At 34.0% G+C, this 22,693-nt stretch overlaps 1 protein-coding gene across 1 annotated transcript in view; it reads right to left on the bottom strand.

Annotated features, from left to right (window-relative positions):
- Positions 1–22,693, bottom strand: part of EYS (eyes shut homolog) — a 1,591,614-nt gene that overhangs the window by 759,901 nt on the left and 809,020 nt on the right. The window contains exons 21-22 of the mRNA XM_053222617.1: positions 18,913–19,037; positions 8,062–8,186 (exon numbers count right to left, since the gene is read on the bottom strand). Of these exons, the coding sequence (XP_053078592.1) occupies positions 8,062–8,186; positions 18,913–19,037 (250 nt within the window). The remainder of the gene's footprint in view (positions 1–8,061; positions 8,187–18,912; positions 19,038–22,693) is intronic.

The raw sequence follows: 22,693 nt of genomic DNA, 5'->3' as shown, positions 1-22,693 counted from the left end.
GGAGCTTATTACTGGAGAGAAGAGAAGCACAGCAGGGTGGAGAGGTGAGGAGGGAACAGAAGGGAAGGGAGGGGAGGGGGGAGAGTTCAGTCACATATTGAATACAGAGATACACAAACAATTGATGGGTTATGGTTTTAGCAATTGCTATGAAAATAAATTATAAAATGCTACCTAATTGTTTATGAAAATTGGAAATGGTACAGCACTTTGGCAGATAGTTTGGCAGTCTCTGACATAACTAACCACACTTTTTTATACAACCCAGCAATTTCCATTCTCTGATATCTACTGAAATAAACTGAAAACTTATGAATGCACTAAAGCCTGCACACAGATGTTTATAGAAGCTGTATTTATAACTGTTAAAACTCAGAAGCAACCAAGATGTCCTTTATCAGGTAAACAAACTGTGGTACATCTAGGCAAGGGAATATTATTCAGCACTAAAAAGAAATGAGCTGTTAAGTGATAAAAAGGCATGGAAAAATATAAATGCATATTTGAAGTGAAAGAAGTTATGTTAAAATGGCTATGGTATTATTCAAACTATATGACATCCTGGAAAAAGAAAAGCCAAGGAGACAAAAAATCATGAATGACTGCTAGGAATTAGAGGAGTAGAAGGGATGAGTAAGTAGATCACAGGATTTTAAGGCTGTGAAAATACTCTGTATGATACTATAATGGTGGACACATATCATTATTCATTTATCAAAACCCATAAGATGTACAACACCAAGAGTGAACTCTAATGTAAAATACAGATTTTGGTTGCAACAACGTGGATGGAACTAGAGTGTATTATGCTAGGCAAAATAAGTCAGTCAGAGAAAGACAAATATCGTATGATTTCACTCTTATGTGGAATTTAAGAAACACAACATGAACATAGGGGAAGGGAAGCAAAAATAAAATAAGATAAAAATAGAGAGGGAGGCAAACCATAGAAGATTCTTAACAAACCAAGGGTTGCGGGAGGGATGTTAAGATTCTTAACAAACCCAGGGTTGGGTGGGAGGATGGGCTAAATAGATGATGGGCATTAAGGAGGGCACTTGTGATAAACACTGGGTGTTATATGTAAGTGATGAATCACTCAATTCTACTCCTGTAATCATTATTACACTACATGCTAACTAACTTTAAATTAAATTGAAATAATAATAAAAGCTATAGACTTTGGATAATAATGTTGTTCATCAACTCTAACAATTCTGGTGGGGGATATTGGTACTGGGAGAATGGGAGTATGGAATGGATTTTGGAATTCAGCCTATGCTTGCATTTTGAAAAGTAGTAGTTCAATAATATCTTTTGCCTATACCTCCATCAATATTACATAGAGATATCTATCTTAATATCAGTGAATAAAAGGTATGGTGTAGAGGAAAGAACACTAGTATATAAGTGTGGGCATTTAAAATTCTACTCCCAACTCTCCAATGGATTCACAATGTTATCTTAGGTATGGTTTTGCCTCATGCTATAAATTTTGAAACTGAGCCTCAAAGAATTTTCCATCTAACCTAGGTCTAAAACATTAAACCTATTCTCCTCTGTGGCAATATATGATACCAAGAGTATTCTGTTTCTACCAAAATACAAACATTACTCCACTACCATGTTTAAACATGACACAGACATGTAAAGAGGTGGACAACCATTACCCATATTATCTAAATAGCTCTAAAGTGTAGTCATAATTCTACTATACTTCTTTTATCAATAATAATAACTAGTCTGAGAGATTTAGATTGTGCATAATGGCTATGCTATATGTCTGTTATATAAATTGTAAGACAAGTTATTTTTAATATTCTATTTCTAAAAATATTAAACTGCATTTCCCATAATAAATATATTTATTTACTACAGAGAATGTCCTCTTTGCATTATTAAAATACATGTTTTCATTCAAATTTGCACCTTCCCTCCTTCTCCAAAACTTTTATATACTTTGGGTTGTAAAACACTAAGTTACTGTATTGCTGAGTATGCTGAGAACACACATCTCTGTTCATGGTGAAACTAGTCTTGAGAAGCAGATTTTTTAAACTGGCTATTATATATTTAGACTTCTCATTAGCAGTACTGATCAATCCCTGAAGGTAGGCTTTTCAATATGAGGTACCGATGAAGACTTAATACTTTTGGGGATACCTTTCTAACCCTTGAGAGGAAGCCATAATCTTCGTCCCTCGAGAAAACTCTTCTAATCACTATTTTACTCAGGGTTTGCCAATTGCCTTATTACTTTTTTAAAGTTTGTTTGTTTGTTTGTTTATATATTTGGAGAGCACATGCACAAGAAGGAGTGGGGCAGACAGAGAGGAGGAGACAGAGAATTCTAAGCAGGCTCTATGCTGTCAGTGCAGAGCCTGATGCAGGATTCAAACCCACAAACTGTGAGATCATGACTTGAGCTGAAACCAAGAGTTGGACGCTTAACCAACTGAGGCACCCAGGCACCCCTTGCCTTATTATTTTTAATAGTACTACATAAACAGTATCCTAGTAAATGTCTTCATTTCCTTCAGCATACAGTTTCCTGCATTTTGAACCCATTGCTGAATGCTGTATTATACCCTACACATTTGTCTCCTTCACTCAGATGAAAACTCTCTTTGGTATGATGTTGAAACTAATGAATTTTTACATTATTTTGAGGATCTAGCGTAGTGCTCTGCACACAATATATGCGCAGAATACATTAAGGCAAAGCATCAAATTTCCTTTAAAACAAATGTTCTTGTTTGTTTCTTTGTTTGTGTATTCAAGTGTTTGCATATGGACCTGTCCTCTTTTCCCTAATTTGAATGTTAAGAACAGTGTGTGTTCCTATATACGGTATATGATTTCCAAATACTTTGCTATGGTGAGTGTCCAAAGGATATGCTGTTTATTTTAGATGTGTTTTGACTGATCAAATGTATAAATAACTTGAGCTCAAATATGAATAAATATCAAAAGCAATAAAACATCTCTTTAAAAAAAAGAAATTATGAGTTTAAGAACTATACTTCTGCTTCCTTACTTCCTATATGGAGACACACATATTTTAATTATTTAATAGGTGAATAACGGGATCTTGAACACAATAAATACTTGTAAATATTCATTAACAACATCAATGACTTTATATCATGAAAAATAAACCACAGAACTCTAGACAAACATCAAATCAAACAGTCTATCTTGCTATCCTGTGTCTTGCTTTCAGGTCTATTTATAAGATGACATTTAAAAATAAGAAATTGCAAATAGACTGGACTGCTGTAGAACTCAGAGCATTTTTTCCTTATTCAGAAAACAGATTTTCCTCCCCTCTCCTCCATTTTGTTGAATACAAATACAGCTTCTATACTACATAAAGATTCGTTTTAAAGAATGCAATTAACACTTTTGTTGACCATCATTTGCAAAATGCAATAAGTATGACCCATTGACAGTCATTGGTTAATGTATGGTATGGATCAATATTGCCTGGTGAAATTCATTTACTGAGGAAAAAATGAGCAATGTTGATCAAATAAAAGGAGGAAGATCACTTGTCTTGAATTTTCTTAGCAAGCTTAGGATATTCAATAAGTTGTGTTCTGTCATTTACATTCTTTTGCAGAGCATTTGAATTTTAGAATAATATCAGCACTTTATGTTTTGATTCACTTTTACAATCAGTTCTGCTAAAAAGAATAATCCACACTAATTATCATTTTGTCAGAGACTGTCACAGCCCTAAACATTATAAAAAACCCAAGAGTTCAGGTCTTTCATATTATCTACTAAAATTTAATTCTTAGAAATACGGAAAAAAATAGATTACTATCCCCCTATTCAGTAGGGGCTATTTAATTCTCAAATTACTCTTCATTATCAAACAAATAATAATTGCAGTAATATTAATTTTCTCTAATCACATAAACATGCAGCTGAGTTAACATTTTTATATGGCAATGTAATTAGTGAGAGTTTTTAAATAAAATAGCCTAAATAGAAAGAATATAGAATGTGGCATTTTTCTGGAGATCTATTTGAATAGGGACATCAGAGAGAAGGTAACATAAACAGACTTAATGTAAAGAGAATTGCTATAAATTATTTTAATAAAAGGCTTAGTAGTTTGTAATAAGGTCTGCTGTATCAAGTTATATTCAGAAATTCAATGCTCAGATATCCCCATTAATCTGATATATTTTAATGCACTTTAACACAGATTACATGTGGTAGCAACTGGTATACTTATTTGTGCGAGATGATTTATAATTTTTTAGTTTCTACAATTTAGTGGGGAATTGGATGCAAGATAAATTGGCATCTTTTCCATAAAAATGTCTAGCAACTCTGGAAAATGGAGCAATCATTTGAGGTGAGAGACGTGGGAAACTTAATTAGAAAAAGGAAATCAGTTTTTTAAAAGATACACTGAATTTCATGAATGGAGGAAAACTCACCTCATTTCCTTATTAAATATATCCCTTAAAACAGTAATAAAACTTCTGGTTTCTGGTCTAGCTTGCGAGAAGCTTGCAAGTCATCCTTCCCTTCTTCATAAACATAAAAAGCTGAACAAACTAAAAATCAAGAACTCTCCTTAGACCCATCAGAGAATTGAAGTCACAAGGAAAACTGCTCTCTGCCAAATTAGTGGGGCAGTCAGGTAGATACAGAGAATCATAGCTCACCAAAACAGACACTCAGGAGCAGAAACCACTGCTGGAGCGAGTAGCAGGGCACGAGAGCACACTGTAATTCTCAAAATGCTGGACAATCTTGAGAGTTCAAAACTCCAGAGGTGTCCAGTCTTAGGGGATCCTCCATAACTTTCCTAAGTTTTACCTCCACGTTCTCACAGTGAAGATAGGAGAAAAATCCCTTTGTGCTTCCAACAGGGGAGAGAATAGCCATTTTGAAATTCTGCCAGAATATTATGTTCTTCTTAGCAAGGCCTGAGCTGAAGGAAAACTATTTTACCAGAGCCTAATCAATCTGGGAGAAAGGAAATACTCAGTTCTAGCCTCCTGAAGTTTTCTTGTTGCGTCTAAGGGAGAGGAGGACTGAGAAGCACAGGTGAACGTCACAGCCCAGGCGTGAGGCACAGTCTCACTAGAAGTCAGACCTAATCGTAGAACTCTTGAAAGCTTCTCCTCCCTCCACATGTTAACTACATCAAGAGAGGTCTCTTGTAATAACAAGGGGTATAACTAAAAGAGCTACACATCTCATGTCTATTTAAGAAGTCCTAAGAAAACCCAATGATTACGGGGAAGATAAAAACAAGGTGATATCAGCAGAAAATTTTAGCCTCTGACACCTAATAGCTACAGCAAACAGCAAACATGGCCTGACTCCTAGCCAAATGAAAATAAAGTCTTACACTAAAGATCTATTTATCTCAGTTACTTAGACCCAGGACACCATGTCTGGCTATAAATATAAAATTATGAGGCATATTACAAGATGAAAAGTACAATTTGAAGAGACAGAAGAAGCACCAAAATCAGACTCAGGTATGGGAGAGATTTTGCAATTATCAGACTAGAAATTTAAAACAACTATGATTAATATGCTAGGACTTTGATAAAACAATTTCAATTTCAATGACGACTAAAATAAAAAATATATGTTATATTCTGTGCTGTTACGGATACTAAAATTATACCAGCTTGAGTTCACAGCCTATCAGAGTGGACAGAGAAATAAGCAAATATTTTACTAGAACATGTTAACTGGTGTAATATTTAGTCTCTTTCTGCCTATTCTGCTGCTAGAATGACATGCCCTATCCCCTCTGTGAATTGTCAATTATTCCCTATGTCCACTGTTTTCATGTTCACCAAACTCTACATGCACACGTAATCCTAATCCTAATACAAATAAATTTACTTGTCCTCTAATCCATTGAACTGCTTTGTTTCTTAAGATTCTCTCAAATTTTATACCTTTCTGTGAATGACATTCTTTTAAAGAATATAAGAAATTAAAGAAGTTTGACATCAGGATTATGATTCTTATTATTTTTTTCATATCCCATTTACTCTCAGGATTAGTTGTAAAAGGGAGAAAATAAATTTAAGGCAATTTTTCAATGATCTTATACATTTGTCATACCTGTTTCCAAAATAGTTTTGTCATTCTCTTATTTCAATATTTAGGATTCTAACTTGGCAGTAAAATTTCTGTCATTCCAACAAAGACTTTAAACATTTTCTTTGATTTTCTTATAGTTCTTCAAAATATTTTGCGTTTTATTCCTATTGATAATTTATGTTCTATTTTCAAGGATATACTTTTAAGTATATCTAATTTTAAATGTCTGTACTGTTAGACCATTGATATGTATAACATTTAAATATTAAATTATTTTTCAATAAATCAAATTTCCTCTATCTTTATCTACTCATTTTAGAACATGACTAATGCATTAACAAAGTTGAATCTCCCTTACAGCTTTTTACCCACTCTCTCTTATAATAGTAAGGTTTTTTTAGTTCTGTTTTAGCTTTAAAGTATTTGAGAAAGTATAAGTATAAGAATACTAATTTCAAATTAACTTATTAAATGCCTTACTAAAATATAGATGACACTTCCTTCTACTTAGTAGACTTGTGGTTTTATAAAACCACATATTTTTCAAGATTTTTATATTTTCAATATATACTAATATATAAGTATACTAATATACAAGTATTAATTGATTCATATTCCAATGTGAAAAGTTATATCCCAGGGTATTAACTATTGAAAGAAATTTTAAGGGTACTTGGTAGTAAATTCTTTGTGTTCAATAAAAACATTTATGAAATGACGATTTATTTTCTATATACCAGTCTGTATTGGCAGGAGAATTTAGTTAAAAAATAAAGGATTTATTTCAGATTGTTTTCTTTCTACTATCTCTTTGAGGAAGCCAACATTGGTATAATCTGAGGCATCATACAATTAACTTGTCACCAAATACTTTCCACACTCACGTATCAGAGTGCCTAAAATTCTTCCCCAAAGATCGTCCTTCTGTGATCACTAAGAAAAACACCCTTCCCCAGAGCAGAACCAGGGTAGGAGGACTCTAAAAATTCAGGAAGGTGGCAGTTCTGGTTTAGCTTATACATATCTCTCTCAGCCAGATGAACCTTGGGAATACCCTCAAAAGGGAAGAGTATCTGACTGAAGCACAGGCTTTCTCAAATTATTTTTTGATGACAGTTACTGACCATTTTCCATTCAATTCCTTGACCTCTTCTGGAGACTCCTACTTCTGACTCTTCCTTTCTCATCTTCCAACTCTAAGGAGTCTGGTTCTACCCATACTTGTGCATCTTTCTTAGGCACTGGGCAGGTCTCATCTTCGTTTTAAGTCTGATTCCTTAATCTTGCACTGGGTCATCTAACTGTGTGTCCTCTCTAATTATGGAGCCTTAATCTCATCTTAGACTGGTCTATCTTTTAATGACATTTATAAATATACATTTAAAATTCCTGACATCATAGTCTTGCCAATTGCTGTTCCCTTACTATATTCATGTGCTATGGTCAGTTTTAATAAAGGATTGTGGTCAGAAGCTATTTTTTAATAGAGACATTGCTACCAAGGTAAGTCTATTCCAGTGCTAATGGAGTTCGGGCCAGTCCAGACTTGCAAAGAAAGCAGATTCATTCTCCTTGGACATACAATACTCTGAGCCCAACTCTGGAAGCAGTGCTATGCCCTTGGGCAAAATAGAGGTTCTGCCAAGACTCTGACAATATTAAGTAATTTCTCTACTGGCATCCTCCTTCCAAATGCATTAAAACATTAAAGGACAATACATTAAGTGACTTGCACCTTAGTGTGAATCAATTTATCAGAATGCTTTTCTCCTGAAAGGAAAGGCTGACGGTGGTTGTGATGAATGGACAAGAAAGGAAAAGGGAATGCTGAGAAGCAGCATGTACAGTCAGAGAAAGAAACACTAATATTAACTTTTCCAACCTAATTTCTCACCAAAGAATTTTCTATTATTCACCATATTTCAGAAGCAATGAAAAAAGTATCACAACAAAACCATCAATAGTCTTTACCACAAATCCAGATATGCATAAACATTCTGAGCCAAAGTCAGGTTCATTTTCTATGCGTATTCCATGCACACACAATTTGGAAATGCACTCCTCAAGTCCATTATCACAGTGATGTCCTGACCACCCTGTTAAACACAATCACAAAACATATATTCAATTTTTAATAATAATATAATAAATAGCTTATGTATAGTTAACAATACTCTTACTATTTTTTATAATTATACTTGATGTTTTATATAAATTATCACAGTTTATCTTCATAATCATTCTATCAGGTAGTATTATTATTATCTCTATTTAGTAGATGAGAATATTAAACTTAGAGAATATAAATAATTTCCCCTAAAATTACACAGTTATATAAAAATGGAAGCAAAGCATATGTAAAATAAAGTTTTGGCTTGTACCTATGGTGCCATTCTACATCACCTATTCAAATATCTTTATTTTACCTTGGAATAAATACATAGAAGGTAATGGAATAAACAGATTTCATACTTCCATTTAATATGAATCTTAAACTCAAAGGAAAGCAATTATTCCATATTCCTGGATATAAAATGTTTTCTTGTAATACTTGTAGCATTTTACAGTAAGTATTTCTTATGCTGTACTTCTACAGAATTTAAATAATATGTCTATGTTCAGCTCATTATCAGCTGTAAGAATGCTTAAACATTGTAATATTCCAAATTAAAACATTGTGTGTTTGCCCTTTTTCTTTGGCTTTTGCCATTATTTTATCACCAACCTATCAACCAACATTGCTAAGCTATCCCCAAGATAATATTAAAACTACAGTTTACTAGTTATACATTAAGAACACTTTTAAAAATCATTGATTCTTTCCTATAAGGGATCTATTTACAATGATCCTTAATCTGTAGGAACATTTTAACTTGAAAATACCATTCTACATAGGGACAATAAGTCTTTAGAGGCAGCTGTTACTAGCTGCCTATCTATACTATAATTGTATACTGCCTATGTATACTATAATGCATACTGTAATTGCAAATATTCAAGCCTTATTTTTCTATGTATTATTCAACAGCATTTAATCTGACCTCTGGCTATCGGGAAATGCATTCTTATTCTTGTTCCTGCTTAGCAATATAGTTTCACTGTTCCTCTTTGATAAATTATAAGAGAACAATTACATAAGTATTCTGAGGTGCTTAGAAGTGATTTAATGCAAAACAGCATTGTAAGAAGAAAAATACGACACGAGTTTAAAAGATTTGGCAGAGTCCAGATCAAACTCAGAATGAGGTGCCAAAAGACTAAATTTACCAAATCCACATCCAAGACTCTTTTCACTTCACTTCATAATGCTCTTTCATATGCTGAGTTGATTCTGTAGGCAACTCTACTATGGAGGCTATAAAAGGTGATAAAAAAAAAAAACATTTTTGCAGGGCTTATAAAAAGCCACTATGACCAGTCTCTCACAAGGTTGAATATCCAACATATTGTTGAACATAAAAGCATATTCCATAAAAATACTTACATTGATTAACTGTTCTTGTAAAAGTCAAATACATACAAACTTAATAACATTGCTTAGTGATATACATATATAAAATAAAGCTCTAAAGAAGAACAGTAGGTAATGTTGAATATAAAGCTCAGAACAGTCACTCTAGGGTAGGGGGATATTAATGTATTCAGTGAGTAATATAGATGAGGCTGGAATTACTGCTAATATTCTATTCCTTGAAGCCAATGGAAGGTACACAAATGTTTATTATATTGTTTTATAAAATAAATATTCCTTAATTATATATTCTTTTGATTGAATAAAACAGTTCACAGTATAGTTTAAACAATTAAAAATGATGAAGTATTTTTCCTCTTGCTTCTAATATTATGAAGGACATTACAAAACTTTAAACCATAAGATGAGAACTGTGAAAGAAAAGAAAATCATCATACCAGTTAAAAAGACAAGGAAGACTTTATTCAAGAGTATTTCAATAAGAAAGAAAGAGATTATTGAAACAGGGGAAAGAGATGGAATTTAACTGCACTGAACCAAAGGTAGGTGGGAGGATTTTCAAATGCTGGAGTGAGCTAATGGGAAAATACTGGAGGATACTGGGCTGGGGGAGAGGTTGGTCAAAGTGCTTTGTATATCTGTGTTTGGTACTTGTCACTTATTAACAGTGGGCTCCTAGCTTTCCGCAGATCCTAGTTGGGGAGGGAGAGGCCCTATCCTTTTCTGTAATTACATTTCAAAAGGATGACTCCTTGGTACTTGAGAAAGACATTTCTGGATTGTAAAATTGGCAAGAGGCTGAAAGAAAGTTTACATTTCAGGGGCAGAGAAAATGGTTACAATTACTAGTTTTCTAAAGCAAATGCTCTGAAGAAAGGGAGGTCAGGAGCATGGAGTCTTGAGGCCTGTCTAAAGTGCAGTTAAGCTGCGGGGAACATTATGGATGTGTTGCTCAAAAACTACAAACTAGGATACAATATAAGCTAGTCAAGATTTAGCACAGGAAACAGAAACCACTCTAGGTATTCAAGCAAAAAGAGTCGTAATAACCAAGAATAAGATGCTTCCAAAATTATTAGAAGGAAGGGCTGTAGGAGTAACTCTAAGAACCACAGATATGACTCTCTGGGAGATACTACCTCAACTATAATCAGGAAATTGAGAAACATAAAAGCCAACATTGGAATTATTCAGTTTAAGAACTCATTGTACTAAATAAAGGAAGCTGGATTACCAGGAAGCAGCCAGCACGATCTCCCTGGCTGCCCCTTTCTACCCTGAAGCTAGTGATTGAACACTACATTATAGAGTCCCACTGCCATTCCAGATGGTTCTGTATTTTAATACAAAGTCAGAGACTCAGAAAATCTCACGTGTCCATGATCTTATCCACCATATGAAATTGCTAAGACATCTAGAAATGATCTCCACTAGATCATCTACATTTCACGTATATTTATTATTGATGGAACACAATTTCTATTCACATCAGCTTCAGTGGAAGTCTAGATATTGCAGTTTTTCGTTTTCTTGTCTCTGCAGTACAGAAACCACAATAGACAGTAATGGATGCTGAGTGCCAATTATAACCATTAAAATAGATGAATGGTTAAAGAATATGTGGCATACTTATACAATGGAATAAATACAACTTGGCCATAAGAAAGAACAAAATCTTTCCATTTGTGACAACATGGATGAACCTGTAACAGCACTTCAAACAGTCTTAAGAGTTAACTTGCTGCAAGTTAACATATTCCTTACTTGCTAACCTAAGTCCCTTGATGTATAACAGAATTAATTTATTTTCTTTGATTTGCAGGCCACTGGACTTAAGGAGTGAAGAACCAGAAATTTTCCAGGCCACAGAAGCCAGCAAGTCTGTTTGAAGCCCCCTCGGCTATCTGATTAGCCTACCTATTGTTTAGCAAATTGGTTTTCTTTCTAGGTCACATAGATGATTTTACTTAACTCCCTTTGTGTATCTGAAGACCTTGCTGACCTTTGCAGCAAGAACAGAGTACTGTTACACATCACAAAACACAAACAGAAACCCCCCTTGCTCAACTCTGGAGAACTGAGAAAATGTAGCTGGCATCATTGAGTCTATATGAAATCAAGAAATATTGTAGGCCACTGTACTCCCTTTGCTAATTAAGTTCCCTAAATTCCTTTAAAAACCCTTGGGCCAGGTGGAAACCTCTGGAGACAAGGTTGCTGCCTTCTCCCTAGGTTGCTGGCCTCCTGAATAAAGCTCAAATTCCTTTCCAATCAAAAACTGGTCTCTTGAGTAATGGCCTTTCAACCATGGCATTTCAGTAATGGCATTTCAACCAGGGATAGCCGAACTTGGGTTCGGTAACAGACCTATTAAGCTAAGTAAAATAAGTCAAATGGAGAAAGACAAATACTGTATGATTTCCACTCACATGGAATTAAAAACAAAACAACAAATAAGCAAAATAAAATAAAAACTCATAGACATAGAGAAAAGACTACTGGTAAAGAGACGGAGGAAGTTGGGCTTGGGCAGAATGGATAAAAAGGGTCAACTGTATGGTGATGGATGGTAATGAAACTTGAGGTGGTGAGGTGGTGATCATTTTGTAGTGTATACAGATGTTGAATTTTAAAGTTTTATATCTCAAATGTATATAACAAAATGTTTTAACACAAATATTAATCATAATTTGAGTCTATTATCTCAAATATATGTGCTTTGGTTACTAAAGGTCAGTGGAAAATAATTTATAGCCTTTTATCTTGTTGCTAGAAAAGATGTTTCTTTTATATGTATATATAATGAATATATATTTAACATATATAGTTATATGCAATTATATATATACATATATACATACATACACATATGTATGTATATATGTATATATATGTATATATACACATGTATACATACATATGTGTATGTATATATGTATATATATACATGTGTGTATATATATATATGTGTGTGTGTATATATATGTATATATATAAAATTGGAATTATATATATATTGGAATTATATATATATTGGAATTATATATATAAAATATATAAAATTGGATTAGATTTAGATCTTTTTCCAGGGAGCCAGTCTTTGAAGTCAAAATTCTTTCAGCTTCATAATATACATTAGGAAAAAAAAAGGTAATGAAGAGAGATGGAAACTAGCAATGTAATAAATAGTGAATAAAATTAGCTTGTATTTTTTAAATTTTTGGTGGATGTGGTATATTCACAGGCCCCAGAGTCTGGCTACTTGCTGTGAAAGCTGAGGCAAGTTACAAGATCTTGCAAAAGGAAATAGCCATGTACCTACTTCATAAACTTATGGTGAGATTTGAGTGAAATGATCTGTGCAAATTCTAAACACAGTACATAGTAAGTTTTTTTTAAAGAAATGTTGGCTACTATTATTTGTTCCTGGTGCCATGCTGAACAAACTCTATGGATGAGTTTATTTTCCAATTTTGTGAATGAAGAAACAGATACTTTGAAAAGTAAAATTTACATGGGCTAATGGGCTCAGGCTGTCTCATACAAAAATAATATATCTTAACTATAATTCTATGTTTAGTGCTTTACAACGTTTTAGGTGATTTCCTCCCCCCCCCCCCAATTTTATCATGAAATTGAGAATCAGAGGGTTTTACCAGGTCACAAAGCTGGGATTTGAACTTTATTCTACCCAGATTCCAGAAGTTCTTTGCTCAGCACCTTGCTTAAGTACACTTGGGATTGTGGCATTTGGGAAGAGCTTATGTATGTAAATAATGCTTTTTCACTAGTTTTGTTTTGTTTTGTAAAAATATAACAAAGTAAACAAATAAGAGGATGTCCTTGTAGTGGTGTGGGCAAGGTGATGATAAGAAATGGGAACCAATTAAGGGAATATAAAACAGACAAATGAAAATTTGGTGGGTAAGATTAAAAAAAAAAAAGGTTTAGAAGCAGAGAAGAAGAAAACATTCCTTGAATCCTCTGTAGTTTGATGTCCATATGTAATAAAGTAACCAGATATTCAGAAAATAGTTTTCATTAGCAATCCAGAAAAGTAATCAAATCATTATGGTGTTAAATTCAGTACTAATGTATTATTTTCATATACAGTAGAAATTAAGTAAGTGCTTCCAGAATAAATCATATCAAACAATGAGGATATAAAATAAAGAAGAGAATTTAGATGTCAGATTGTAATAAAAATAAGAACAAATTAGACTAATTTTAAGTTGATTACAAGTTTTTAAGTACATATACAACTGGAAACACTGACCTGTTTTAATACTACCATTCTCTGCTGTAACATAGCAGTTATAATAGTTAGAGTTTATTGATGAAAATAAGTCACTATTTGAAAGATTTATATATTTTACTTTCATTTCCTTTTCCCTCTCAGCACCAAGTGCTAATCTGGGGAAACAAAATTAAATTAAATTAAACCTAAACCTAAAATAATTCTGTCTTACTAGTTAATGTATTATTCAGTAATTGAATGACAAATTAAAATCATTTTTTCTTAGTCTAATTCTAGAATATGTAGAATTGATTTTTACATCTAAATCTTCATGACAATACAATAGTATACTTTCTTTATTTCATATTAATGATATTTCACTTTTTCATGGGTCTTGATTAAAAAAAAGATCATTATGTATCTCTTCTGTTCTGAATACAAAAGTCATATCCCTGAGTTATTAATTGTGAGTATTCATGGAAGAAACTATTTGTTTCTGTTTCTGTGTTTCGTTGCTCCAAGGACAATGCAGCATTTCTGTTTCAAAATGAATAACGCTATTTTAAGAGCAAAATGTGTATCCACAGTTTATATCATCACCTATATAAACACTATTACAACCCTCCTGAGCATAAAAAGTGTCTGGGCAGAGTGACTGCCCCAGGGGCTGAGAACAACTCTGGGTGAGGCATTCACATTTGCAATACAGAGATTGTTCTCTCAGTTTCAATTTGCTTTTAATGGGATAACTGTGGTTTCACTTACTGGGTGTTAAACATTTTTATATAACACTATAAATGTGAATATTGAGGCTAAAACAAAAGTAAGCATGTTTTTCTTAATAAAATAATCTGAATGCTTGTATTAATACTTCCATGGAAATGAGTTCACTAGCCATTGAATTCACTAAGCGGGCAGAGGAGGAGCTCTGTGATTAGGATTGTCCTGAATGCTGTTCAGGTTGTAACCTGCACGATGATCTCATGTGGAGAGGATGAGTGAGTTCTGAGATGGAACCCGTCCTTCCTTGTCAAGTAATGTACCTAGGTATCTTGGAGGAAAGGGCATAATCATCTGTCCCCTTACAGTGAGGGAGGGGCTTGTGGTAACTATTGTCCCGTCTACGATTACACAACATTGGCCAGCATCATAAATGGATTGTTCTTTTCAATAAGTGCTGAGCACTCTGTGAGGTTCCACTAGAATACAACTTCTCAGACAGGATTTGGTGGCCCAAAACTAAATAACATTTAGGGTGTCTTTAACCTACTTATATCAATCCAAATTTCAGTTGTGTTTTACAGATATATCTAGTGAGGAAACTGGCATTTAATTGTTTGAACTCTGTTCTGTTCAGAATATTCCAAGTCCCATATATCCTTATTTGGACTATAAAGTAGAGGAGATGGAGACAAAAGGATAAATTACAAACCTTGAGTTACAGTGAAAGAGTCACCCAAGATTATGACAATGGTGGAAGAGCTGTTGTTACATGAAGACAAAATAATTCTGATAATTGGTAATATGATGTGAACTTAAGATTTTCAACTGATGAAAATAAAATATGGCAGTAATTTATAGTACTTAACTAATTTAAGTTTTTTAAATGTTTACTTATTTTCGAGAAAGAGAAAGAGACAGAGCACAAGCAGGGGAGGAGCAGAGAGAAAGGGAGACAAAGAATCCAAAGCAGGCTCCAGGTTCTGAGCTGTCATGACTCACAGAGCCCGATGCTGGGCTCGAACTCACGAACCATGAGATCATGACCTGAGTGGAAGTCAGATGCTTAACCAACTGAGTCACCCAGGCGTCCCTATAGTACTTAACTAATTTAAAGACAGAAGTAAATACGTAGTGAAGGCAGGCTTCTATCAGACACTGTGTAAGGTAAGGATGATGACATGATGTAGACCAGAGCCTAAGAAAGAATTATCAACATTATTTAAGGCTGGTTTCCTCCAAGGATAAGAGAAGAGTGGAACTGTATGAATCAAATTAATTAGCCTGTGTGTCCTTCTGTGACATTTGGGAAAATGCATGTTTTTATGAACTACTCAGAAAAATGGTAAGTTATCAGTTTTTGCTTATCAAGCTTTTTAGGAGATAATCAGACTGATGTGGGCAAGCAACCTTCCTGAAGAAATCTCATAATGGTTAGAATTGCTAACATCTAAGACTAAGCTATAAAACACTGGTAGATCTTACAGGTGAAGTTCCTTTTAAAAAAAATGGTTGGGGCGCCTGAGTGGCGCAGTCGATTAAGCGTCCGACTTCAGCCAGGTCACGATCTCGCGGTCCGTGAGTTCCAACCCCGCATCAGGCTCTGGGCTGATGGCTCAGAGCCTGGAGACTGTTTCCGATTCTGTGTCTCCCTCTCTCTCTGCCCCTCCTCCGTTCATGCTCTGTCTCTCTCTGTCCCAAAAATAAATAAACGTTGAAAAAAAATTTTTTTTAAAAATAAAAAAAATGGTTGTCAATTTTATTTATTTTTTATTGTAGTTAGAACATTTAAGGTGATATCTATCCTTTAGCAAGAGCTGTTAAGTGCTTTTAACCATAGGCACAATGTTGCACCATAGATCCCTAGAACTTATTCACCTGGCATCACTGAAACATTATGGGAAGCTGCTATTCAGTTGAAGGCCCTTCTTTGGGGAACATAAAAAATGAGTGTATAACACCAGGTCAGACTTCCTGGCTCTGAATCTCAGCTTTGCCACTAATGTGCTATGGGAGGTTACCCAAAGAATCTGGACTACATTTTCTCACTGGTAAAAGGAGATAATAATAGTACCTTCTACATAAGGCTGTTATAAAAGCTAAATGAGTCAATGCACATAAAATAGAAGGGTGTCCATTTTCTAGCATTGTTATTGTAATTGTAATTTCCAAACACATAAATGTCAAAGTCCTCCCACATTTGGCTGCTTTTAAAATCTAAAATTCAGAACACAAGAAAAAGAAGAACTCAACAATGGGTAGATTATCAAGGACAAAAATGGTAAAGAAAAGAATGAGAATTATATCAAAACCAATTTATGTTGAGGGTGGAAAAAGGTAGCATGAGCACATTTTGGGAGATGGTGGTTACATGACTGGCTGTAGTGGTAGTTACACAACTTTATGCATTTGTCATAACTAAAGAACTATATGCCAGAGAGTAAATTTTACTATACACATTTTAAAAACCCTGAAAAAAACCCTCAGCTAGCTATGGTAATAAATAAAATGAGGAGGGGATGAAAAGTAATCTTCAAGAGAACAACTATTCTTCAAACAAAGTTATTCTTCAAATAAGTTTGGAGGAAAGGTACATCAGTATGATTCAGAGCCTTGCCTGGAAAGAGCCCTTGGGAGCAGGGACAAGGGCCTGGGAGGGTATCTACAGCATTTTCCAAGAATTTGTTTGGTTGTTGCTTACTTGGTCTTTGCTTTTGTGACTAGACTGTGAAGAATCTCAGGCTTGGGGTGCCTGGGTGGCTCAGTTGGTTAATCATCTGACTGTGGCTCAGGTCATGATCTTGCAGTTTGTGGGTTCAAGCCCCACACTCTGTATCTCTCTCTCTCAAAAATAAATAATAACATTAAATTTTTTTTAAAAAAAGAAAAGAATCTCAGGCTAAGTCAAAAGTACCCGCAAGTTCTGACTGACACCTAGCAACACACATGGGTATCATTTTTGAGGAAGGAGGTCTTCCACTTTCTACTATGGACTGGTGAGAAGCACTCAGAATGGGGCTTCATTTGAATGCTGCAACTGCTTCAGAATGGCTCCATACTTCCAAGTGAGTCTACAGTACTATAAATCTTAACCTAGAGCATCAAAACTAATCTAGCAATGGCAAGATACACATATTACTGTAAAAAAGAAAGCTAGGAATTATAAGATATATATTGAAATGGTAAAAATGACTCATATAAGTGTTGTGTTTCATAACTGCCTTTGTAAGGTTACATTCATTGCTTGTGGCAACTATTATAGCATTTTAAATGTTCAGACCTTGATAAAGATATTTTTGCTTAAAAGAGACAAGCTTCTGAAATGGTGTTCATTGTTTTAATATCAGAGAATTGAAATGTTTATTCTACTTCTTTTACCTGCAAGAGTTATAATTTTATGTCTAGGTGGCGATTTCAACATTCAGGTAGAAATGCTTTCAGATGCTGTATCTGATCAAATAAAACCTACAGAGTATGCCAAAACAGAGTAGTGTGCTGAGTAAATGTTCAACTTCTCAACAACATGTCATGATACTCAATTGATAAGTGTTCGCTAGTTTGTATAATTTCACATAAACAACAGGAGCCCTACTACCCACATGGCTGCCTGGCTGTTATGCCCTCAGGGGACCCAAATAACCAGAATCCCAGAACCCAGGGGGTATCAACAAACTGTCTCAAGTCCTCTGTGGAGTCTGTAAATGGTGATTATTATTTTTTAGTGACCAAAAATATACCCCATTTATATTCCTGAGAGCTTATTACTTCTTGAGGAAATTAGGCATTCACCATCTCTTCTGCGTGGATGCACCTGAATGTTCAAGATAAGATGAGTGACAGAAGACACAGGAAAAAAGCAACAAATCTGCAAAGGTAGAAACTAGAAGAAAGAGAGGGAAAAAGATGCATGGACACAAGTTTTTTTAATCAATGTATACTTAAAAAGAATATGACCAAAGGCAGAAATGGCCAAAACACCAATTATAAATTATTCCTTAAATAAAATCAATTTACTAAGCTTGTCCATCTCTATCCTGACCCTTGTTGGAGGTAATAATGATTTCAATATTGATAAGAGCTAACATTTATAAAGGACCTGCTGTGTGCCAGGCACAACTGACATAAAGATCAGGATTATGAAGTTTACACAAATGTAGAAAACACTTGTAGTAAGATATACTCTAAACACTAGGATTTCCTGCTAATAGCCTAAGTGATTGGTTACTAGCATCATAGAACATCCATTTCATATTTTTTAAGTGTGTTCATTGCTTAAAACTTGGTTGATAATTAACGTTATTGGTTGAGGGTATTGTCAAAATCGTATGCACACATACATACATAAACATATTTTGTAAATGTATTAAATACGCATTATTTTTTCAATAATTACCTTGTTGACGTTTGCAAATATATCCATTGATGTGATCTCCACAGTTTGCACCATTTAGACATGGTGATGAAGAACATTCATTTATATTAATTTTACAAAATTTTCCAGAAAATCCAGGAAGACATCTAAGAAAGAAAAAAATATATATATACACACACACATACATACATATATATATAATATATACATGAGTCTATATTATGGAGTTCATATTTTTCAAATTTGAGTAAAATTAAGCACATGAAGTAGTTCATTATGGTTGGTTTATGAGAACTAATTTAGTTCAATATTTTCAATAAAATTAAGGCCTACTGACTAAAAGCAACCACAACCACAGATAAAGAGGGGGAAAAGTGCATAAGTATCACAGAGGTCAGTCATTTTAGATTTTATTCTTTTCATTTCATTCTCTTTCAAGTATATGTAGCTTGATATACATGTTTTATTAAAGTATCTATGCCTGTATTATAGAGATCATTGACTAAAGTTAATTATAAGATCATAAACTTTTAAAATAGTGAAAACCTTGATAGTATATAAAGTGTTTCACAAATATTTATTTTTTTAAAGTTTTTATTTAAATTCCAGTTAGCATACAGTATAATATTAGCTTCAGGTGTACAATACAGTAATTCAACACTTATATACAATACCTGGTGCTCATCACAAGAGCACTCCTTAATCCCCATCACCTATTTCACCCATCTTTCACACAGTTTCCCTCTGGTAACCATAAGTTTGTTCACTATAGTTATAAGGTCTGCATCTTGGTTTGCTTCTTTTTTCCCCCTATGATCATCTATTTTGTTTCTTAAATTCCACAAATGAGTGAAATCATATATTTGTCTTTCTCTGACTGACTTATTTTGCTTACCATACTATACTCTAGCTCCATCCACATTGTTGCAAATGACAAAGTTTCATTCTTTTTTTATGGCTGAGTAATATCCCATTGTGTGTGAGCATGTGCATGTGTATATATCACATTTTCTTTATCCACACAAATACTTGTGTGGGGAGATTCCCTAGTGACCCCTATTACCCTAAAACCTGGACACATTTAAATTTATAAAATAATTTTAAATTTAGCATATAACTAAAGCCATTATAGAAGGCAATATAACATTTAAAGTATTGGTTCTGCTTATTCTTGGTTTGATAGTGATATTACCTTTCATTTGGAAATTCTCTCATTCAAATGTGTTTTCAGAGATTCAGGAATATACAACTGTACCTTGCCTTGAGGTGATATAAAAGGTTGAACTGTGGTCCCTAAACAGTATGTCCAAGCCCTAATACTTGGTACCTGTGATCATGACCGTATTTGGAAAAAAGGTTTTTGCAGATGTAACCAAGTTAAGGATCTTTGAGAAGAGCTCACCCTAAATTAACCGGGTGGGCCTTAAATTCAAAGACAAGTCTCCTTATAAGAAGAGAAGACACATAGGGAAGCGGGGCATGTAAAGAAGGAGGTGGAGGTTGGTGTCATGCAACTCCAAGTCAAAGACTATGTGGAACTTCTAGAAACTAAAAAAAGGTAGGATTCTCTCCTAGCACCTACTGAGAAAGTGTGATCTGTTGACATCTTGATTTTAGATTTCTCTTCCCTACAACTGTGACCAAATAAGTTTCTATTGTTTTAAGCCACAAGTTTGTAGTAATTTGTTATGTCATCCCTAGGAAACAAATACAAGGAATGGCATTGAGTGCATCTGCTTTGTTTCCTTTTCATATTATTCCTTCAAGGCTAATTTTATACAAACCACTAAAATGTCAGTTGTCAAACCATGGTCTAAGAAATGATGGAGGATATACAAACAATAATTAAAGTGCAATGTTCTGGAGTGTCTGTACTGAGTGCCTACAACATGACAGATCTTTTCTGAATCCTAGAACATATGAAAAAAATTAAATTTTGTGTCTGCCTTCAATATAACCTGCCTAATTGAGAAAATAGAGAAGTAGCAAATTTTATAATATATTAAGGATTATAGTAAAATAATTATAAAATAAAACATATGGATAGGTGCATTTGGCTTTAGGAAGAATATATACAAAGATGAGAATAAGAACAGTATAGGTTAATCGAGAAATTACAAGAAATTTTAAATGGCTGACACATAATATGTGAAGGCAAGTCTGGGGTGTTGATAGAAAAAAAAGGATAGATTAATAAATGGAGATAAGAGAATTCTATAATTTTAGATCTCAGTTTATACAATAGCTAATATTTACTGAAAACTTATGCACAAGTAACTTTTCTAAGGTCACAGCACTAGCAAATTACATAGTTGGAATTTGAAACCAAAAAGTGTGATTGCGTGGTGCACAGCCTATACTCATTATCCAAATTTGGCTCTTTATTTCCAGCACCTGTCTCTACCAAGCCAAAGCTAATAAATAATTATGTATTAAACAATCCATCATGTTTTAGCAACCCTAGTATGCTACACGCTCACTGAACCTAAATTGAAGACTCTGTCCTAACAACAAAACCTGTTTTAACTATGTATGGATGTATGAATTCATTTTTCACTAAGAAGTAAAAATCCTTGATAATAAATTACTACTAAGACTACAAACTTTCTTCTTTGTAGCTTCTAGAAACCCAATTCTTTTTAGAGGAAATTCTCTATTGGTGGTGTTCCCCTATGGAAAATAAACAAATTAGGGTTCATTTTGTTCATGACTGAAGTTTTCACTGCCTTTCCTTTAATATCATAAATTGTTTTTCAAAAATACTCTTATTAATTTAGATACTTGCCAGCATTATAAGAAATGCCTAGTTATCCACATTCTAATCCATCATCAATATTAATATTATTTTTAAGTTACAATGCAAGGAAAAAACAACTATATGCCTCATAGTTCTTTTGAAGGAAGTAACTTTAACAATTATTTAATAGATTCTTTTTCTTAAAATAATTTTAGACTTACAAAAAATTTATAGAAGTTTATAGAAAAGTTGCAGGGGTAGTTAAGAGAGTTTCCATATACTCCATACCCAGTTTCCTTTATTGTTAACATTTTACATTAATATGATACATTTGTCATAGTTAATTATCCAATGTTGGTACAATATTATTATCTAAAGTCTGTATTTTATGAGGATTTCCTTAGTTTTTACCTAATGTCTTTCTCTTTCCTTCCTTTTCTTTAAAAAATTTTTTTAACGTTTATTTATTATTGAGAGACAGAGAGACACAGAGCGTGAGCAGGGGAGGGGGAGGGAGAGGGGAAGACACAGAATCTGAAGTAGGCTCCAGGCTCCAAGCTGTCAGCACAGATTCCCACACGGGGCTTAAACTCATAAACCGTGAGATCATGACCTGAGCTGAAGTCAGTCGCCCAACCAAGTGAGCCACCCAGGTGCCCCTCCTCCCTCTTTCTTTCCTTTCATTTTCTTTCTTTCTTTCTTTCTTTCTTTCTTTCTTTCTTTCTTTCTTTCTTTCTTTCTTTCTTTCCTTCCTTCCTTCCTTCCTTCCTTCCTTCCTTCCTTCTCTCTCTCTCTCTCTCTCTCTCTCTCTCTCTCTCTCTCCTGTTACAGCCTCTTATCCACGACACAAGAACATTTAGTTGCCATATCTCCTTAGCTCCTCTAAACTGTGATAGTTTCTTATACTTATTTTTTTTTAAGTTTATTTCATTTGAGAAAAACCAAGACAGTGTGAGTAGGGCAGGGGCAGAGAGAGGGAGAGAGAGAATCCCAACCAGTCTCCCCACCACTAGCACAGAGCTGGAAATGTGGCTTGAACTCATGCAACCACCAAATCATGACCAG

Source organism: Acinonyx jubatus, chromosome B2, assembly GCF_027475565.1.
Source record: "Acinonyx jubatus isolate Ajub_Pintada_27869175 chromosome B2, VMU_Ajub_asm_v1.0, whole genome shotgun sequence".
Lineage (NCBI taxonomy): Eukaryota > Metazoa > Chordata > Mammalia > Carnivora > Felidae > Acinonyx > Acinonyx jubatus.
The sequence above is the reverse complement of the archived record's forward strand: the minus strand, read 5'-3'. Positions and strand labels throughout refer to the sequence as shown.